Source organism: Coniosporium apollinis (assembly GCF_000281105.1).
Source record: "Coniosporium apollinis CBS 100218 chromosome Unknown supercont1.42, whole genome shotgun sequence".
Taxonomy (NCBI): Eukaryota; Fungi; Ascomycota; class Dothideomycetes; genus Coniosporium; species Coniosporium apollinis.
Window position 1 is genome coordinate 18,242 of NW_006913304.1, and position 18,472 is coordinate 36,713.

The 18,472-nt window shown below is 53.6% G+C and overlaps 7 protein-coding genes across 7 annotated transcripts; 2 read left to right on the forward strand and 5 right to left on the reverse strand.

The window, feature by feature from the left end:
- Positions 1 to 558: 558 nt before the first annotated feature.
- On the reverse strand, positions 559 to 1,594 carry W97_07563 (uncharacterized protein; the record flags this gene model as incomplete). The annotated part of the gene is made up of 4 exons (XM_007785432.1): positions 559 to 772; positions 824 to 1,147; positions 1,195 to 1,272; positions 1,326 to 1,594. 4 exons carry the CDS (start codon positions 1,592 to 1,594, stop codon positions 559 to 561), a joined length of 885 nt encoding a protein of 294 aa, XP_007783622.1.
- A 544-nt stretch (positions 1,595 to 2,138) lies between these two features.
- W97_07564 (uncharacterized protein) lies at positions 2,139 to 3,348 on the forward strand (the record flags this gene model as incomplete). The annotated part of the gene is made up of 2 exons (XM_007785433.1): positions 2,139 to 2,412; positions 2,465 to 3,348. The coding sequence occupies 2 exons, from the start codon at positions 2,139 to 2,141 to the stop codon at positions 3,346 to 3,348; spliced, it is 1,158 nt and encodes a 385-aa protein (XP_007783623.1).
- Positions 3,349 to 4,549: 1,201 nt separating this feature from the next.
- On the reverse strand, positions 4,550 to 4,867 carry W97_07565 (uncharacterized protein; the record flags this gene model as incomplete). The annotated part of the gene is made up of 1 exon (XM_007785434.1): positions 4,550 to 4,867. The coding sequence occupies one exon, from the start codon at positions 4,865 to 4,867 to the stop codon at positions 4,550 to 4,552; it is 318 nt and encodes a 105-aa protein (XP_007783624.1).
- Positions 4,868 to 6,754: 1,887 nt separating this feature from the next.
- W97_07566 (uncharacterized protein) lies at positions 6,755 to 11,196 on the reverse strand (the record flags this gene model as incomplete). The annotated part of the gene is made up of 3 exons (XM_007785435.1): positions 6,755 to 9,348; positions 9,400 to 10,740; positions 10,803 to 11,196. The coding sequence occupies 3 exons, from the start codon at positions 11,194 to 11,196 to the stop codon at positions 6,755 to 6,757; spliced, it is 4,329 nt and encodes a 1,442-aa protein (XP_007783625.1).
- Positions 11,197 to 11,918: 722 nt separating this feature from the next.
- Positions 11,919 to 13,544, forward strand: W97_07567 (uncharacterized protein; the record flags this gene model as incomplete). Its single annotated transcript, XM_007785436.1, has 2 exons — positions 11,919 to 12,200; positions 12,249 to 13,544. The coding sequence occupies 2 exons, from the start codon at positions 11,919 to 11,921 to the stop codon at positions 13,542 to 13,544; spliced, it is 1,578 nt and encodes a 525-aa protein (XP_007783626.1).
- A 561-nt stretch (positions 13,545 to 14,105) lies between these two features.
- Positions 14,106 to 14,807, reverse strand: W97_07568 (dihydrofolate reductase; the record flags this gene model as incomplete). The annotated part of the gene is made up of 1 exon (XM_007785437.1): positions 14,106 to 14,807. One exon carries the CDS (start codon positions 14,805 to 14,807, stop codon positions 14,106 to 14,108), a length of 702 nt encoding a protein of 233 aa, XP_007783627.1.
- Positions 14,808 to 16,667: 1,860 nt separating this feature from the next.
- On the reverse strand, positions 16,668 to 17,667 carry W97_07569 (uncharacterized protein; the record flags this gene model as incomplete). The annotated part of the gene is made up of 2 exons (XM_007785438.1): positions 16,668 to 16,757; positions 16,795 to 17,667. 2 exons carry the CDS (start codon positions 17,665 to 17,667, stop codon positions 16,668 to 16,670), a joined length of 963 nt encoding a protein of 320 aa, XP_007783628.1.
- Positions 17,668 to 18,472: the final 805 nt, after the last annotated feature.

Sequence of the window (18,472 nt, forward strand, 5' to 3'; positions counted from 1 at the left end):
TTAAAGCTCTATTACTTTCTTACTTACTAATCTCCTATTAAATTACTATAGTTAGCCTTTAAGATAGCTAATAGAAACTATATTTAGATCTAGACTTATAGAAGATCTAATCTTCTACTAGCTAAAAGACTTACTACTACTATATCTATATTATAATGCAGAAAGGCTTAGTATAAAAATTTAATTAATCAGATTTATATATAAGATATTATAAAAGATTTAGAGGGCTTAGTAAGCTTAATAGAAAGAAAACCCTTTATATAGAGCACGTAACCTCGGAATAATAGAAGATCTAAGCGCTAGGGAACATTAAGTTTAAACCGTGACACGGAGATCGATTGAAGACTAGAAGCTTGTACGTCTCTCAAATTCTTACCACTGTACTGTTCAGGATGCTACAGGCTATGTCTACATATGCTAGGACTAATGCTATCGGAAGGCAAACCTCTGCAAGAGCAATTTCGAACCGCCGGACAGAACGCAACGGCCCTGATACAGACTAGCACTCCCACCCCAAAGGCTTGAGAAAACGAAGGTCTGGCTCGGAGCGTGGTCTTGCTATTTCAAATGCGTTCTGCCAGCGTGCATCCCGCCTGTAATCAATAAATCTTCTCCTGTAACGTAACCGCTAGCATCACTCAACAGGTACACTGCAGCACCCTTCAAATCGCTCCTATCTCCCATGCGACGCATTGGTGGCTCGGTCACAAAGACCTGAGCCAGCGCCGGGCGTGTGTCAGATATCGATAAGGTCATGTCTGTCATCATGTACCTGGTATTCGTGAGTAGTTGCTTCGCTGATAAGCAAACTTGCTTGACTTACCCTGGAGATATCGAGTTCACTCGGATGCGTTTCTCTGCAAGTTCAACGCCCAATTCTCGCACTAGGGATAGTATAGCCCCCTTGCTCGAGCAATAGTCGCTGAGGTATTGCATCTTGCTCGCTTGATATGCCGTGATTGAGGCGATCATGAGGATAGACCCGCCCTGGGCATGGTTGTCGTCCGCCTGCTGCTTCACCATTTGCTCAGCAGCAAGTTGCGCCGCAAAGTAGCTCCCAAATACGTTGATACTGAAAGTGCGCTGGACTGCCTCGAGGCTGCGCTCGAGAAACGGCTGATCGGGACATATTCCAGCTGCGGTTATCCTCGTGGCAATCAGTGGACTTTCGCACAAACGAGTGGCGTAACTTACAAACCGTCAATGCGCCCAAAATCTTTCACGACGGCCTCGAAAGATGCTTTAAGGACATCATACTTGGTGATGTCAGTCCTGCATGAATCAATATCATCGATCGTCGAGCTTTTCGGACTGCGACGACTCACTTGTAGAATTTAGCTTTTACTCCGTAACCTCTTTGAAGAAGTGCAAAATGCTCATGTGGCTCGTCTAGGATGTCCAAAATAGCAACATCGCTGCCAGCTTCGGCAACCGCGAAAGCAAGTGCGAGCCCAATTCCCCGGGCACCTCCCGTAATGACGGTGACACGACCCTTCAACGAAAACAATTCGTGAATCGTTCTCTTAATGTATAAATCATTCGAGCGGTCGAGATTTTGTGCGTCGCTCAGGTTCGGCTTGCCTGTGGACTCCATGATTAAGGTGCTTTGACTTTTGGCGCATCCACGCCTGCGGAAGTTGGTTCGAAAAGCGCCTCCAACTTGGTGCGCTCTTATATACTTAGGTGGCCGGAAAATGATCAAACTGCCAAGATCGGCTTAACCGGTGATAGACCGCTTTAAAGAGAGTTCGGCTCAGTTAACTCCATAAGTTACTCTCAAATATTACCTTAAAACTATAAGGATTATCAGCGATTTAAATACGTTTTGTGTAAACGCTTTATATACGCTATATTACTATGTAACGGAATTAATTTTATTATTACGTGGTTACCATTTACAGCGTCTAAGAATAGCAATACCTCATTTTCTAGTGTTCTACACGTGAGTTCATGATTTTCCGGCGACATGAGTACATATATGCTGCCAAGAGGAGAGTTCATGGACCCGCATCTACCTCGGAAAACGACTTGCGACGAATGTATACAGTGCGCTTCTGCGGGCAACCATCTTGAGCTTTTCCTTCGCATCTTCCACACTGCTGTCAGACGACGACGACGACGATAACAACAGTTTGATCATGGTCCAGAATCACGCGCTTGTCCTCGGAGCGTCTGGGATTTCTGGCTGGTCCCTGCTCAACCAGCTTCGTTCATACCCGTCGGCAGACTCGTGGAAGAGAATCACAGGAACAACAAACCGGTCGTTCTCACTCGAGCAAGCGAGAATTCCTGCTGAAGACCGGATCAAGATTGTGAGCGGCATTGATCTGGTTGGACCAGTGAATCAGATTGTTCGAGACTTTAGAGAGAAGGTCCCCGATATCGACACTGTGACACATGTATTTTTTACAGGTAAAGTTAACCCTCGGGATATGCGACCCAGATGAAACTAATTTGGGCGCAGCCTACATTCAGAAAGACAGCTTTCAGCAGCTGAAGGAAACCAACACTCTCCTTCTCCAGAATTCAGTCAAAGCGATCGAGACCCTTTCTCCCAATCTCCAAGTAATCATTCTTCAGACCGGTGGGAAGGGATATGGTCTGGAATTTCCGAAAGAGGTTCAGATCAGCCCGCCGTTGCGCGAGGATATGCCACGGATCCCGAAGCCGTGGTACGACAATATTTTCTACTACACACAATACGACACCCTGAAAGAAATGGCTAAAGGCAAGCAATGGACGTTCTCGGAGATCCGACCGGACGGCATCGTCGGTTTTGTGCCCGGCAGCAACGCGATGAACATGGCTCAAGGTATTGCGATCTACCTCTCACTTTGCAGAAGGGTTTATGGCGAAAGGGCGCACATACCTTTCCCCGGGTACGAGCATGGATATCATTCCACGCACTCAGATACTTTCCAGGACTTATTGGCGAAGATGGAGATCTATGCGTCGCTCAACCCTGACCGTTGCGGGGACGGCGGTGTCTTCAACATTGCTGACAAGGACGAGCCAGACACGTGGGCGGAGGTATGGCCTGGGATTTGCAAATACTTTGGCCTCCAAGGCGTACCGCCACAGAAGGAAAGCAAAGGCATGCAAGAGTTTGTACAAGAGCATATGGGAGAATGGCAAGAGCTTTGCACTAGCCAAGGTCTAGACCGAAAGGCTGTGGAGTCGCAAAACTGGGGCCATGTTCACTTCATGCTTGTCGAATTCGACTTCGACAGACAGTACGACTTGTCACGCGCACGTGAGATTGGTTTTACTGAGTCAATCGACACTGTGCAGGGCTACCAGATTGCTTTTGATCGTATGGCAGCTGCGAAAATCATCCCGAAATTCTAAAGGGATGCGGGCTCGGTTCATAGAATGAAATCAATCAGTCATGGCGCATTCTCGGCCTGATATCGAAGCCACAGGTTTCTCATGCCTTCGTACAGTTTTCTGAGAGTTTTTCTAGTCCAGTTATCGTTTACTGATATGGCAGCGCCCGCAGACCCATTGCTGTGCCCTCTACTAGATACAGCTCAGCAGTGACAAAGCGGAAGAGGAACTGCCCAGTTGCCCGCGTACAGGTCTTGTACGCGGCTAGTCTTCCGGTAATAGCTGAGCTGCTGCGAGGCAAGAACAGTTCTAGACCAGACTGCCGGGAATTGATTTCCACCCGGAGATGACAGACAATGATTTCGCAGTCATGAGCTTCCGAAACATGATCTTTAATATCTGTATGCAAAACGGAGCGGATATGGAGGTTCCGCTGTTGGTATGGGCTGCAATCGGGGTCGCTTTGTGGAAGTATGTGATGCGCTTCAACCCTGCGGATCCCGAAGGGTTTGATCGCGAACGATTCGTGCTGTCCAACGGTATGTGGAAACATTCGCCTTGAACAGATGGTGTTTGACGAGGAGCCACCGGTGCATATGCTAGGTCACCGACTAGAGAGGAATTCTTGCACTACGCATGTCGTCGGGGCTGGGAAAAGAGGGTCCAGAACACAACATCATGCAGCACCAAGGATTGATGCGAATCTAGTATCAACTAAGAAGAAGAAGCCTGAGATTTTTGAACACATGTCAGTCCAAAACAGCTTAGCGTCTACAAAGTATTCCGCCCTGATGCAGTGAAGTTTAAGACTACTACGGGGTGCCTAGGTAACTACCTATATAGCTTGTTTTCCAAGCGACGACGTATCTTCAGCCTCAGCGCTTCCCTGGCCTGCATCCTGCAGACATGTCGCCTCCAAGAAAGGCATTATAGTAGCAAGGAAGTTAAGACCTACTTAAACGCTTTTATAAAAGAGTATTCACTAATTAGAGGCGTATAGAGAGTGGAAGTCAAGAGCACTGTAATAATGTGTAGTACTATCCACCCTATTAACAGAAGATCGCCCTGCACCTTGTTTATTCGCCATTGCTGATCTTTCCGTTTGACAAAATCAAGGTACCTCTTTCACATTCTCGTCGTGAGCTCCTTGTCTCGTCCCTTATCTACATCTCAAGATGCGTCAGTCATCGAGTGTAAGAGTAGAATACGGCACTTACTCAGTCTAGTAGACCTTGTAGCTCCTGACTGGTCTCGCGGGATTCATTGGATAATCCCCATTGTAGCCGCGTTGTGTGAGAAATTTGCAGTTCCTCTCGGTATAGAGCTCGAATGTTGTCTGGTCGGGCCAGTTGTTGGTGGCGCCGTTGAAGACGACACGGAAAACGTTCAACACTGGAGACCATGAGAGATTGATGCAGCCGCTGTTAGTGATGCCGGAGCTGGTGGCGAGACCACGGGTTGTGTCGTAGAGTTCCAGCCTCCAGGCCGAGGTGGTGCTTGCAAGAAGCGAAACGGCGAAAGCGGAAAGAGTAAGCTTCATATTGGAGATTGGAGATGGGACACCGATATGTGTAAGACGATTGTGCTTCAAGAGACTGGAGCTTGGTCACGGTGCTGAAGGATGATGGAAACACTCAACGAGGGATCAAGACCGATCTTTATACCTGTTAAGTGCACAATGGTACATCGCTGCGGTCTTCGCGTTGACTCAACTGATTCCTCGAACTAGGTTTTATCCCCGTCGCTGCTACTCGAACACGAGGCGGGGTACAGTAGATTCATGCTCTGCACCACATCATTTGGGAGCGGGATAGGATCCAGAACCTGTGATGTAGATGCGAGTCTGTCACGGACTACAGCACCTGAACGCAGCCGATGGGTAGTCTTCATTAGTCTAATTGTGGCTTTTCTACAGGCCGCAATCCCTGCTTGACATGACCTCTTTAGCCTAGAAGCCGAAACCATATTCCCTACACGTGCATGCCATTCCGATGCTTTCCCAGCGTTCCGAAGTCCCTGTGACAGGCGCTAAGCACCCATTGGATGTGCCCCGATGCTGTAGTAGAGCTCTGCTCTCGCTGGCTGTGGGCACATCGTCCAAAGGCAGCTGGAAATGCGGGCTCGCGGTCGTAGTGAGGACCAACACTAAGCACGGGTGGTCTATGATCTGGGGCGAGGAAATGCTGCTTATCGAGATACCCAGGTCGTTTGGCATCGAACACGCGGCTGGAGGCCCTCTGATTCACCTTTTTCATGCGGTTAGCTACCACGGCACTCCCGCACCGCCCTTGCCTGACGGGACGTTTCGAGACTCCCGCTTTGTGGGGCAAAGGGCGGCTCCATCGAGATGCCCTGGACCCCGCAAACCTGATATGCAGGGTAGAGCGGCACGCGGGTGACAAGAATGCGCGGACTCCATAAACAGCAAACCCAGAAGCTGCTGTAAAATGAAATCGATAACTAGGCTAAATCAATCCTATATAGCGTGCGCATATTCTCTAAAATAAGATACTAAGACGAGAAGCTATAATAGCCTCTAGTTAATATATCGAAAGCTATATAACTAATTATTTACGTTGTGGTTTGCTGCTTCCTGGTTATGGGGTTCGCGCATTCTTGTCACCCGCGTGAGCGGCTTCACAAGGGTCTTGCATAAGGTAAGCGAGCTGGATGCCGTCCGCACTCCAACAGTACATACCACGAACAGTAGAGCTTGCTGTGACTAAAAGCGACGGGCTAGGAGTAACGGAGGGTAGTCCGATCATGCATCGCCCTTGTAGCAATCAGCTAATAGTCGAGCGAACAACCTCAAGGCCTTGGTAGAGTACAGCATGCGTATTCCGACTCTTGGATCTGTAATAGACGGTCGGTAACTATCTCTCGAAGCAAACGGATCCAAGTATTCGAAGGTTAGCATGATTGACGTCTCGCTATGCAGCAGCACGTACGTCTTCCTCGGTGGCGTGATGGATTTCTTGAAATGTGACCATGCACCATGCATGCCATTGTGGCTAAGAAAAGTTCCAGTACACAATATCATGCAGCACGAAGGGGTCGAGGAGGAGATCTTGGAGCACGTTTGACTTCAGAGCAGCGTTAGCGTCTGCTCCACTTAGATGCAGATGAAAGTTAAGACTATTGCGGGGTACGTACATATATATCTACGCGACGATGCTCTTCAGCCTCGGCGCTTCCCTCACCTGCAGCCTGCAGCCAGATTGACTTCAAGAAGGCAGGCGCTAAGGCGCCAACATAGAGCCTGCCGTACGGAATTCCCCTCACTGAAATCTATTGCGCCTTCTCGAGGCGTCTCGGTAACCCTTGGTCGTACGGAGCCGTTGGCCCCACGGCCTCAGTCTCAAATTGAACATTTGCATACATGCTATCAAGCCATCAAAGCCACGCGCTCCACAAAGCGCTACTCTATCTACGCCTCAACAGCCTGCAGATGCGAAGTCTGGCCCCTTGGCGCCTCTGGCTTTGCACCCTCTTCTGGTTTCGCGACCGAACTCGACACCGCCCGCCTCTGCGCCGCATCCGTCTTCTCTCCACCTTGCCAAAACTTCTGCTCCTTGCCAGACTCGACCACCTTCGGTACGCTCGCCGGTTGCCCGTCAGAGGACAGCGCATGCATCTCCCTTGCATCAGCCGCCGGCGGCGGCTTCATTCTCGGTGACTGCTCTTCACCCATCGCACCACCGCCCGGTCCAATCGATATGACAGGGTCAACCTCCTCGTCCGTCGCAACCAACTCTGCCGTCCCCTTGTCCGTTTGCAGCGATTTGCCTTCGTCCACGGCCTGCTGCTTCCTAGCCACAAGTCTCTCCTCAGCGGACAGCTTGCCCCACTCCCCACCGAAGGTGATGACGGATGCTTTCTTGCCATGTACCGTAAACGGTCCCTTCCCGCGCTGGAGTCCCTCGTCGGGGCTGATGTGGAGACAGTCGTCCGCGGCAGCCGTCCCGTTACTTCCGACGGAGTCTTTGCCCTTGTGGGCGGAGCGGCGGTGGGAAGTTGAGCCGTGCGAGTCGCGGAGGGTACGGTGGAGGGATCGCCTGACCCTGGATCTAGACTCTGGGGAGCCGGCTACGGTGCTTTGGGGCGGGCGGTCCGTAATGGAGGAGATGGAGGAGGCGGTGCCAGGGCGGCCGCCGTCCATGGCGACACCGATACCGTTCTCTAGCGCTGCTCGAGCGGGGTCGTCTGGTGGTGCGGGGGTTGCGTAGCGGCTGGGTACGGAGGAGATGCTGGACTGGCTGACAGAGGAGACAGAAGGACGATGTTCGAGGACATCGGGCCGCGACGATTGCGCAGGGGAGCTGAGGTGGTCTGATGGCGGAGACTCGACGGTCAGAGGTGGTATCTTCCACCGAGCTTGTGGATGCTGTGGCGTCAAAGGCGAGGTGGCTTCTGGAGGTGTGCGGAAGACGTCGCTCGCGGCAGCCTCGCTCTCTAGTGAAGAGTTGGTGCCGGGGCGGAGGGTGAAGGCCTGCGGAGAATGCATGACGGGCGACGTCGGACTCTTCTGGCTTGAGATGACTGTGCTAGCTTTGGAGTTGAGTCGAGCTAGATGACCGCCTTTCAGGTGTCTCGGTGACAGTTCAACAGCGTTACCAGTTCGGGCCTGCTCAATCCGGGCTTGAGACTCGCCATTGAACCGCCTTTCTTCTTCGAGATCCAGCGCAAGAATGTCCCGGTGGCACTTCATACGGCATATCTCGATGCGGGTCCACTTGAGCTTCGCCGACATGCGCCCGGCTGCATGTACCACGTGCTCTCGAGTCTTGGGCTGGATAGGTGCCATTATCTGCAGGTGCCTCGCATCCCTCAGCTGCTCGTCCAGCTGCTTGATGGTGTTGCTTAGCCTCTCTTCAGCCTCACTGATCCTCTGCAAGACGTGGTCTCTCCGTGCAGCTGCGATCTGTTGTGCGAGCTGTGTGTCGATCCTTCCTCTCTGTATAGTTACTTCGCCGGTCGCAGTCTGTACCGAGGTTGTGGAATAGTCAGAATCTAGCCTGCGCAGACCGCGGTGCCGCTGCCCGTCGTAGTTACCTCCGATAAGCCCTCTTGGCCGTGTCCCGGACGTTTCGAACGCAGCTGTGTAATTGAGTTTACCGAGCCAGTCGTTCATGTCGCGTTCGCTATCTGCAAGGAAGACCTCTTCGGCACCGCCTTTCGCATAGATGAAAAACGAATGCTTGTGCTTCTTGTAAGTGGCATCGTGAACCGCGACAGCGCCGTCCATAGGTATGACGTGGTCTGGTTTGAAATCTTGAAGCGCCGGTTTGAAGATGACGGGAACTCCGCCATGGCCATGCTTCTCGTTGAGCTCGAGCTGATGCATCAGCGACTTCACCCACATCGCATTCTTGAAAAAGGACAGGCCTGACCGCGTCAGTATTGCTCCCCACTCTTGCCACGGTGAGCGCGCCGCCTTTCTTTTAGTGTCTTTCCGCCAAAGGATCCCGACTCTGGTGACTGGCATCTCGACAAGACCCGCTTGGGAGTCAAGGGGATTCTCGATTGTGGTTGGAGACATAAAGGCTTCAGGTCGAGAGCGTGCGGAAACTATCTGGATTACTCCACATCTGGCAAATGAATTATGCAGATACTTGATGTCCAGTCCGGGAGCGGTGCCAGCGTACGCGTAGGGATCGTCGAGGTTCATAACGTCCTTTATAGGCGGGCGCAGAACGTCCATCTTCCCGTCTAATATGATTGTGTAGGGGTCAATAGGCTCCTTGGTGGCTTTCTTAACGGGATCGGCTGCAGCACTCTTGATAAGGTCCTTCGTCTTCTTCCTGCGGGAGGCTGTGCCCTTGATCTCAAACTCGTCGTGGATGTGGATAAAAGGTGTATAGACGATGTTGTCGTAGATGCATGCGAGCACGTCATCCGCGGGGACACCGTCAGCGCGGCAATTTTTGATGTAATCTTGCCTCTGCATCTTCCGCTTGTTGTTCGGGTTGAATACATCGGTGTGCAACATAATGATTGAAAAAGTAATAAAATGTGCCTTGTCTACGTTGAGTCAGCGGAAGAAGGCAGACACGAGCGGTGGGGATTGCATACCTGCGGACACAAAGATGCCAGGATTGCACTCGCAGTACCTCTCGGCGAAGCTGCCCAACACTCTATCGATCTGCTGCGTCTCATGTGGTAACTCGACCTCCATTAGCATCTTTCGAATTGCCATGTCTATCGGATCACCGAAGAAGGTAAGTCTGCGCATGTAGCTTCGCATGACGGCCATAAGAAACGGATCGTCGGACTTGGCTAGGATGGTTCCGATCAAGCTGCGGTTCACGGTCTCCTCGAGTCTTTCCAGATATCTACCCGGCGACTCTCCATCCTCCCGCTCAGGTATGATCAAGTGCTCCCGGCTGATGTTGAGCGAGGTGGAGTGCGAGTTCCGGCCTGATGTGGGAGGAAAAGATCGACCGGGAGACCCGTGTCGAGGAGAGTCAGGACCAGAATCCTTTCGTAACCTGTGACCCAGCCCGAACAGATGGCTGAAACTATTCCGCCCAGCGGTCGAGGTGGAATTACGTCCACTTGGCGCGAAGGGCGGCGTAGGCGGTTGTCCAGGTTCAGGATGCTCGCTGGTCGATCCCATGGTAGAGGAACGCTCTCGGAGAGTGAGACGCATTGGAGGTGCTAGAGCGGGTGACGACCTAGAAGATCTCGCAGACGTGGTCGAATCATTACGCAGCAGTGCTGAGACGAAGCTTACAGTTGACGGCGCGAGTGCATTTTGGAAGGGCAACGGCAATGGCTGAGTCGCAAGAGGGGAGCTGTTTGCAGTGTTGGAGCGGCGTATTGCAGTCAAAGGAGGGCTGTAGTCTCCAAGCGAGCGGACAGGAGAGCCGGAACTCAGAGCGCTTGTGGAAGCACGAGGAGTGGCAGGAGCTGTGTTTGGCAGTTCCGGTGGAGGTATCTTAACTGGCAACGGGAATAATGAATTGCGGTTCTTCTTCTTTCGCGGCAGACTAAAGAGGGTCTTGTTGTGTGATGGATGCGTCGCAGGCGTAGCAAACGTAACATGGTCTGTGGATGTATTGGAGCTTGCATCTGACCGGGATGAGTCTGAGTATCTTGCGGCAGGCGGCACCAGTGGGGAGTTTGCCTCAGTTCCAGGATCGGAAGGCGCCTTGCGAGCGTGGTTAACGGACAGTCGACCAGGTTCGCCAGAAGCGTCCACAGCCTCCCTCAGAGACCCAGCTCCGCTTTCTATACCGTTCTCAACGTCCTCTCTTCTCCTCTCCGTTGACCTCCGCCCGAAAGATAGCCTTCCGGTGCTTGGTTCAGCCGAGTTCCGCCTTCTCGAAGACAGCAAGAACTTGGATTTCTTCCTCTGGGGTTTGTCACCAATCTCCATGGTCGGCGCCGTCATGATGATCGCAGGGGCTGGTGCTAATGTAGCGTCAGTAGGTGACCCAAGTGAGGCATGCGCCTACAGATTGTTTGGTGCGTACCTGCAGCCATGGCGGGCACCGGCGGGACGGGTTCTGCAGTTTGTGCCTGTGCCCGCGCCTGTGCCCGCGCCTGTGCTCGCACCTTTGCCGACAGCTGTGAGTCTGATGCATGGCGGTGCCTCAGCATGCTGAACCGCTTCGTGTTCGGGGTTGGTTCCTGGATAGGCGGAGACGGAGCTGGTGGTTCCACGGACGGCCTGGGCGACTCGGCCGCCAGATCGGGCGTGCTGCCATCCTGCGATGCGGCACCACGGTCTGGATGGAGGAATTCGGCAGACGCATTGGGGCGCGAGGCCTGCTCGCTGCGGCGGAGGAAGAAGCCGGTTGGGTCGAGGGTGCTACGCCGCTTCAGGTCTCTGTCGCTCCGTCTGGGTCGAACGCCTAACAAAGGCATCGCGGGGCATGAGGGCAGGCCGGCACATTCAGCTGGAGGACGGCAGCTTCAGGGCACGGCACTGGTAAGGCGGAGTAGACAGAAAAGTACGAGGACAGGGAGCTGGAGATTGGAGATTGGAGATGTCAGCCGCAAGAGATGGTGGGTGCGGTACGTAAGGCTGAGGGTGTCCAGGGCGTCAAGCCAGCGGGTGGTCAAAGTCGCTGCGGACAAGGGGATCCGCACTGCATGCTAGGGGGGGGAGTCCAGTACAGTAGGTACCTAGGTAGGGGAGCAGGGCAGTAGGGCAGTAGGGACTGCAGAAACGAGTGACTAGGGCGTCGAGTCTAGATGGTGCAGTGTCGAGTAGGGCCGGAAGTAGGAACAGCATCCAGCAGCGCAGAGCTGAGAGTCTCTAGTTGTTCTTTTGCTGCAGCGCTCCCCCTCCCCCCATGTGGATGCTTCGGCCTTTGACGCGACGCCCCTTGGCCCCATTCCTTGGCCTCAGGCCTGCTGCGGCTCCAGCCTTCCGCGCCTTCTCCGCTCCACCCGGGCAGGGTGGCAGGCCAGGTCAGGCACACGACTACCACGGCTGTCAACACAAATGCTGATGATGCTGCCGGCACTCGTTGCGAGCTAACATCAGCATGCGACTCCATCTACCCACCTTCGCAGCCCTGCTGCTGGCGGCTCCGGCATTGAGCGCGACTTCCCACCACCAACAAGCCTCGCAACAACAACCCATGCAGCTATGGCGGAAAGCACTGAACAAGATCGGTGCAATAGATTGGGCCCACCATGGAGGCAAGACGTCAATTGCTACGGCTGGTGGTAAGGAGAGGGAAGTCGAGCGACAGCAATTGCCCCCAGAGCTGCTCTCGCGCTATGGCACGGATGTCGTCTGGAGGTTCAACTTCACTTCGGCGGAGGACGCATTGGCTCTGGCAGAGGCCGCAGACCAGCTAAGACTCGATGTGTGGGAATTCAACGAGAACTGGGCCGACGTCAGACTGGCCAAAGATGCGGTGAGTGGGCTGTCGTGAGGTCTGCTGCGACCATTCTGATCGTCTCAGGTATCCACGCTCCTCGCCCTCTTGCCGCCATCCCTTCAACAGTCCCATACACCTCTCTTTGGTGACCTCGAGCTCGCCGAAGCCGTCTTCGCATCTTACCCGTCGTCCACAACCCCCATGACATTATCGCCACGTTCCTTCACTCCGTCCCTCCACCCCCCAAGCACCGACATCTTCTTCCAAGAGTACCGCCCTCTTTCCGTCATAGCACCCTGGATGCGCCTCATGTCCTCCATCTTCACTACGCACGTGCGCTTCCTCAGCATCGGCGTCAGCTACGAAGGGCGCGACATCCCCGCCCTCCGCCTCGGCGTACACCCCAAGAACAACAAAGGCAAGCCCAGCGGCCCACGCAAGACCATCCTCGTCACCGGCGGCAGCCACGCTCGAGAATGGATCAGCACCAGCACGGTCACGTACGTCGCCTGGAGCATCATAACCTCGTACGGCAAGTCCGCGCTCGTGACCAGCATGCTCGAGTCTTTTGACTGGGTCTTCATCCCGACGCTGAACCCGGATGGCTATGTGTATAGCTGGGAGACGGACCGCCTGTGGCGCAAGAGCCGGCAGCCGACCGGCAGCAAGCTCTGCGTGGGCATAGATCTGGATCGCTCGTATCCATTCCACTGGGACGGCAATGTCACGCGTGAGAACCCGTGCAGCGAGAGCTATGCTGGCAAAGAAGCATTCGAGGGCGTGGAGGCGAAGCGCTTTGCTGAGTGGGCCAAGAACGAGACGGAGCACAATAATGTCACGTTTGTCGGATTTCTGGACCTGCACTCTTACTCCCAGCAGGTGCTGTGGCCGTACAGCTACAGCTGCGAGGCGGAGCCGCCTGGATTGGAGAATCTGGAGGAGCTGGCGCTGGGACTGGCGAAGGCGATGAGGCTTGCAAGGGGCGGGGCTCATTATATGGCGGCCTCTGCCTGTGAAGGCAATGTCGGCTTCAGGAGGTCAGAATCTAGCGAAAAGAAAGGTGGGATATTACCGCGCTTCGAGAGCGGTGGAGGCAGTGCGCTGGACTGGTTCTACGAGGAACTCAAAGTCGAGTATGCGTACCAGATCAAGCTGCGCGATACGGGAAGTTATGGGTTCTTGTTGCCGAAGGGGAACATTGTACCTACGGGCAGGGAGGCCCTCGACGCTGTGTATTACTTGGGCAAGTACCTGATGGGCGAGGTGGGTTTCCAGGAGTCGGGCAACCTGGGAGGCAAGGCAGCATCTTGGGACGACGCGACGTCACAACCGCACGAGGAAGAGGAAGGGCCTTGGGAGCTGAGACGGCGCCGACTGTGATGACTTCTCCACAAAAGCAACTGTACATATAGCTCTATGGCACGTTCTGTGAACGTTGTAAAAGCTGGCAACAATCAATGATACGGGCTAGTTTACGAACTTTCTGTTGGAGATGGATTGAGAAGTTCTTCGTCTAGCTTCCAGCTGGTAGTGAACTCTATTTATGCAGTTGGGAAACTAAACCACACAGCGAGCTAGGAGGAAATACAGATCAATGATCATAACGGCACTCTTAGTTACTAGAACCTCTGAGCCCTCTACCGTCTAGGAGTCATGGCTGCCATTTTACTGCCTGCGCGGCAAGAAGCCTCCCGTGTCCGGATTGACGGTGAACGCGCCTAAGTCGCCGTCTGTTGGGTGTGGCATTGATCCCAAACGTAAGATGATGCTCCGTCATCTATACGGAAGCCCAAACCAAGGCTCTGTCATGGCGCCTGACCCTGGACATCTCCGGAGACGTCCACTGCCTGGAGAGGGCCTGCTTGGCTCACCCCCCAGCGCACAGCGCTGCCGATTCAGTGCCATTGCACAGCAGTCTCTATGACTAGTTGCGCATGCTCTTCAGCCCCTCTCGAACATGCAAAGCTCAAACTCAACATCCCCCTCCCTCATCCTAGTATCCTGAATCTCCTCGCCCACAAACTCCTGAAGCTTCGCCTTGCTCGCCCTAACCCAGCCTCGCCTCTTGCCCTCCTCGCCCTCCAAATCGAGCGGGAAGAAAGTGTCGCAGTCATAGTCCTTGTATATCTTCGTAAGCAGGACGCGTTTCGCTTGCGGTAGGTCCAGCGCCGCACGATAGAGGCTACTCCCGCCGATGATGAACATTTTGCCGATCGGCGGGAGGCTGGTAGAGGCATCTCCCGTGCCTGTATCTTCCTTCTCATCAGCTGGTCTTAAGCATCCCACCGCCTCCTCCAGACTCGTCGCCACCACAACAGCCTGCTCGCGCGCCTTCTCCGGCTCCACACCCGCCAGTCGCCCACTAGACGTGACAACGACGTTTACGCGGTCCCTGAGCGGGCGGAACTTGGGGGGTATGCTCTCCCACGTTTTGCGACCCATAATGACTGCGTTTTTTGTTCCTGGCGGCGAGGAGTGGGGCGGGCGCTTCGTGACGCGTGCGAAGTAGGCCATTTCGGACTTGAGGGATGGCCAAGGGAGGGTGCCATTCTTGCCGATGCCTAGGTTTTGTGTGGCTGCCACGATGAGGGTAAGTTGGGAGCGGTGGGGAGGCATTGGTGCATTTGCTGGTGCGGTGGTCATTGTTCGGGATGTCGATGCGGTTGGTTGATGGAGAGGGACACGATCAGTCGGGGTTGTCCTGAGTCGCCAGCACGCTTGCACGTGCCTACATTACTACTTGCTATGACAGAAGCCGGCTTTTTGTGATAATACAGATGTATCTACAATGCTACTATATATACGCAAACTGCTATACTGGTTCATAACGTCAGTCATGGCTTTCAAGTATCAGAAGGGTGTGTTGAAACCCCTCTGATTTAAATGTCCTAATTTGTGCATACGCAAGCTGGCATCTTCATCCTTGTTAATACCACTTCCGGTTCATCTCAGCTCGAAGTCCTGTTCCTGCATAAGTCCCATGGCCCTTTTTCGAACTTCGAACACTTCGCCGTCCATCATGGAATGAACATAGCATTCGCTGTACAGTCAGCAAGCAGCAGCATCTTGAAACGAACTCGTGCGCTCACCCTATGAACTCATAATATACGTGGGAATCTGGAACGTCACTGGTTGGCCTCGAAGTCGGAGCATTGTCCTGTGAATTCCCGTTGCTAGGACTGAGAGACCTGCAGCGCTCACACAATATCAATTTCTTGCTTGCAGGCTGGCCGTTGACAAACTTCCGGAGCACGACGGGGACGCTGCAGCCAAAGAGAATGCAGATCAAATCTCCCTTCTTGACTCTAGAAGGTGCCAGACCGAGAACCGGTTGTGGCGAGAGGCAACCGTGCCGACATGGTAGCTTATCCAGAACTATAAGCCTTCGAGACCAGACCATCCCTTGAACACGTTCTAGGAATTCCCTCGTAGCGGAAGGGCAATCGTACATAATGATTTCTCCGGTGTTAAGGTCTCCTCTTGCCGGCTTTCTGCTTAAGGCGTCCCGGCAGGCCATGTGCCAACGCGAAGGCGGCCTGTAACCGTTGGCGTCTCGGTTTCCGACCAGAAGCCGCCAGAAGTGATGCTCGGTGAGATCGTCTGATCTGCTCCAGCTGACAGCGTCGATCCATTCAGACGGAATTATTCCCGCTGTTGCAGGAGCCTTTTTCTCTTTGATTGTGCTTAAAACGAACCCTCTTACAAACAAGCTCTTGTCGTAACCCGCCTTCATCATCCACACCGCCGGATAAGACCCTGCCGCCTTGTAGTTCCACGTGTCCATGCCGGGTCTGCCAACAAGAGGGTCGGCGTTGATCCGCCGGTAGACTCCGTTTACACCAAGTCCAAAAGCGCTATTAGAGAGTTGCGGGATCCATGAAGGTAGACCCGGTAGATCAGGTGCCCATGGGCGACAGATCATATCCAGAGAACGGGATCGCGTGATGATGAACTCAAGAACACCTTTGAATACATGGAAGATGTCCTTAGTGTAGTCCACTGCGATTCTCCTACTTACCATAGCGCTGAGGAGCATGGTGACCGCTTTTCTTCTCTTCTCAGTGAGCTGTTCAGTCTCACCTCGGACAGTGTCATTGCTACGAAGATGCTTCCCCGGTCGATGCTCAGGTAGCATGCAATCACCAGTCACCGAATGGTGTTCCTGCAGTTTCATACAATCGGCGGCCTTTTCTATTCCCCCAGTCATAGCACCCATGGACTTAGTGGCACGGCTACCTATTTGATCCTCGTCATCGATAAGTATGGCTGGCGTCGACGTGATGAGGTCTCCTCCAGCTGGTACCAGATTTTCGGAAAGGGTGTGTAGAGATGCGGCTTCCGTGCATATGGAAGCCGCAGCACTTGAACGCCGATACAGCTGTGAGGCTGTGATCTTTGGTTCCAAGGACAACTTCTCTGAGGACACGTGACAGGTCGCGGAGGGCAGCCCGGCTACTGGAGCGGTACAGCCTGGCTGCTGTGCGGAGGCCTTTTCAGGATCCATTACCCAAGCATCCCTTGCGGCTGGACGGGCGTCATTCGCCAGCCACAGTATAGCATAGACCGTATCTCGCGGTTCGGATGCCTCAAAAGCTGACAGTGACGACATCAAGGCTTCGAGTGAGCGCACCTTCTCCATGATACGGCCATCTTCGGATTTGCGAAAGAGATTTTCGGCTGCGGATACGAGTCGCACGGCCCCTAGTTCGGTCAGATCGCCGAAGTAATCCGGATGGTTTCGGAAGGCTGTCGACTCGCGGAATAGTTGCCTGATCTCGTATTGGTTCCGTTCAAGGAGGGATATCACGTCTGCGAACTCTCTCCAAGGCACTGAGTCTTTGCCACAATGCAGAGTTGCTCTCTTAGCCAGAGCAATCTCCTGAATGATCCAGCGCCGGTTGAACCACGGTCGTCTCATGAGCGCAGAGAGGGCCGCCCATTCCTTTGATGCAAACGAATCCCGTACGAGCCGGTCGAAGTCATCCAGGTCTAAGCATTTCTTGACGAACTCCATCGCTTTTGCGCTGTCTCCCTCTTCCACGCCGAGCCATACGCGAACGTGCTCTGCGCCATTGTAGATTTGTGACATCTTTCCGATCTGAGAGCTCTTTTCGTTCTCATCTTCTTGATCTATACAGAGTGCGTCGACCCAGAGCAATCTGTAAGTCTGTTCGGACCGAAGCTGGCGCAGGGCCGCCTCCAGATTTGGCGTTATCGCAACGCGGTGCGCTTCACTGCCAGCAAGTATCTCAATGAAGAAACCCCCCCTCTTTGGTCCCCAATAATAAGATAGGGCATCGTAAGGCTCTGCCACCTTCAGTATCAGTCCGGGTTCTGGGTCATCAGCATACCGAGGGGTGCTAGCGGCGCGAATGATCAGAGTGCACCTCAGATCCATAGTGCCCGATCCAGGATGGAGTTTGAGGAGGCGGATTTGGTCATAGCCGAGACGATCTTGATTGAGGCCGAGTGGTGAGTGCTTCTTGTAATCGTACCCTTCCATCGCGCGCCTGGAGGTAGCCGCGCGAAGAGTTTAAAATACGTGTAAGCTAGCATCAGATGTAATGCAAGAAACCGCTAGAAGTACGGAATGAGTTTGGAGACGGAAAGCTTATTTGCAAGCGTGAATTATAAAGATAGGGTTGAAAGTACGGCGTAGAAGAGCGAAGCATAAGTGCAAAGGGATCTGGAGAGGGATCAATGTTCGTCAGGGCGTAGTGTCGTTCGGCGAGGGGATCTTTGATAAGAGACGACCAGTCATCTAGGATACTTAAGTCTACTAACATTCCTCCAGTCCCAAAGGCGTCCTCGGGGCGTATTGTCGCTCAGCTCAGATCTACAGTCATCCCCGCGTTCCGCCAAACCGCTAGGGAGCTATCTTCGGGGGCAGAGCGGCAGATCTAGGTCCATGCTTACCTGCTCCCCATTGAGATGATTTGCTCCACGCAGCCGCTATGATGTCTTGACCATGGAAGGCTATCAAGCGGAGAGAATTATATGCCACTGAACACGCTAAGGGAATCCTGTTTCTGAGGCATGAGTGTCGCATTGCGTGTCTGCCCTAATTCTAGACTTGACACCTCGCGCGGTACATTCGCCCCGGGTTTAGCCTCGTGGTTGCCTTGCGTCCCGTCCTTCTGCTTCGTTGCTGAAGCGAGAAGAGGAGACGCATCAGGGTGCTGGTGGCGTCCAGTTGCGGTTAGAGCTCTTGTGATGGTCTGAAGAACCTTGAACTTGCAGGCAAGGCGCAGAGCCACGATTGAACCACCACGCATCTTCCCGCCCATCTGAGCCTCGATGCTTAACCA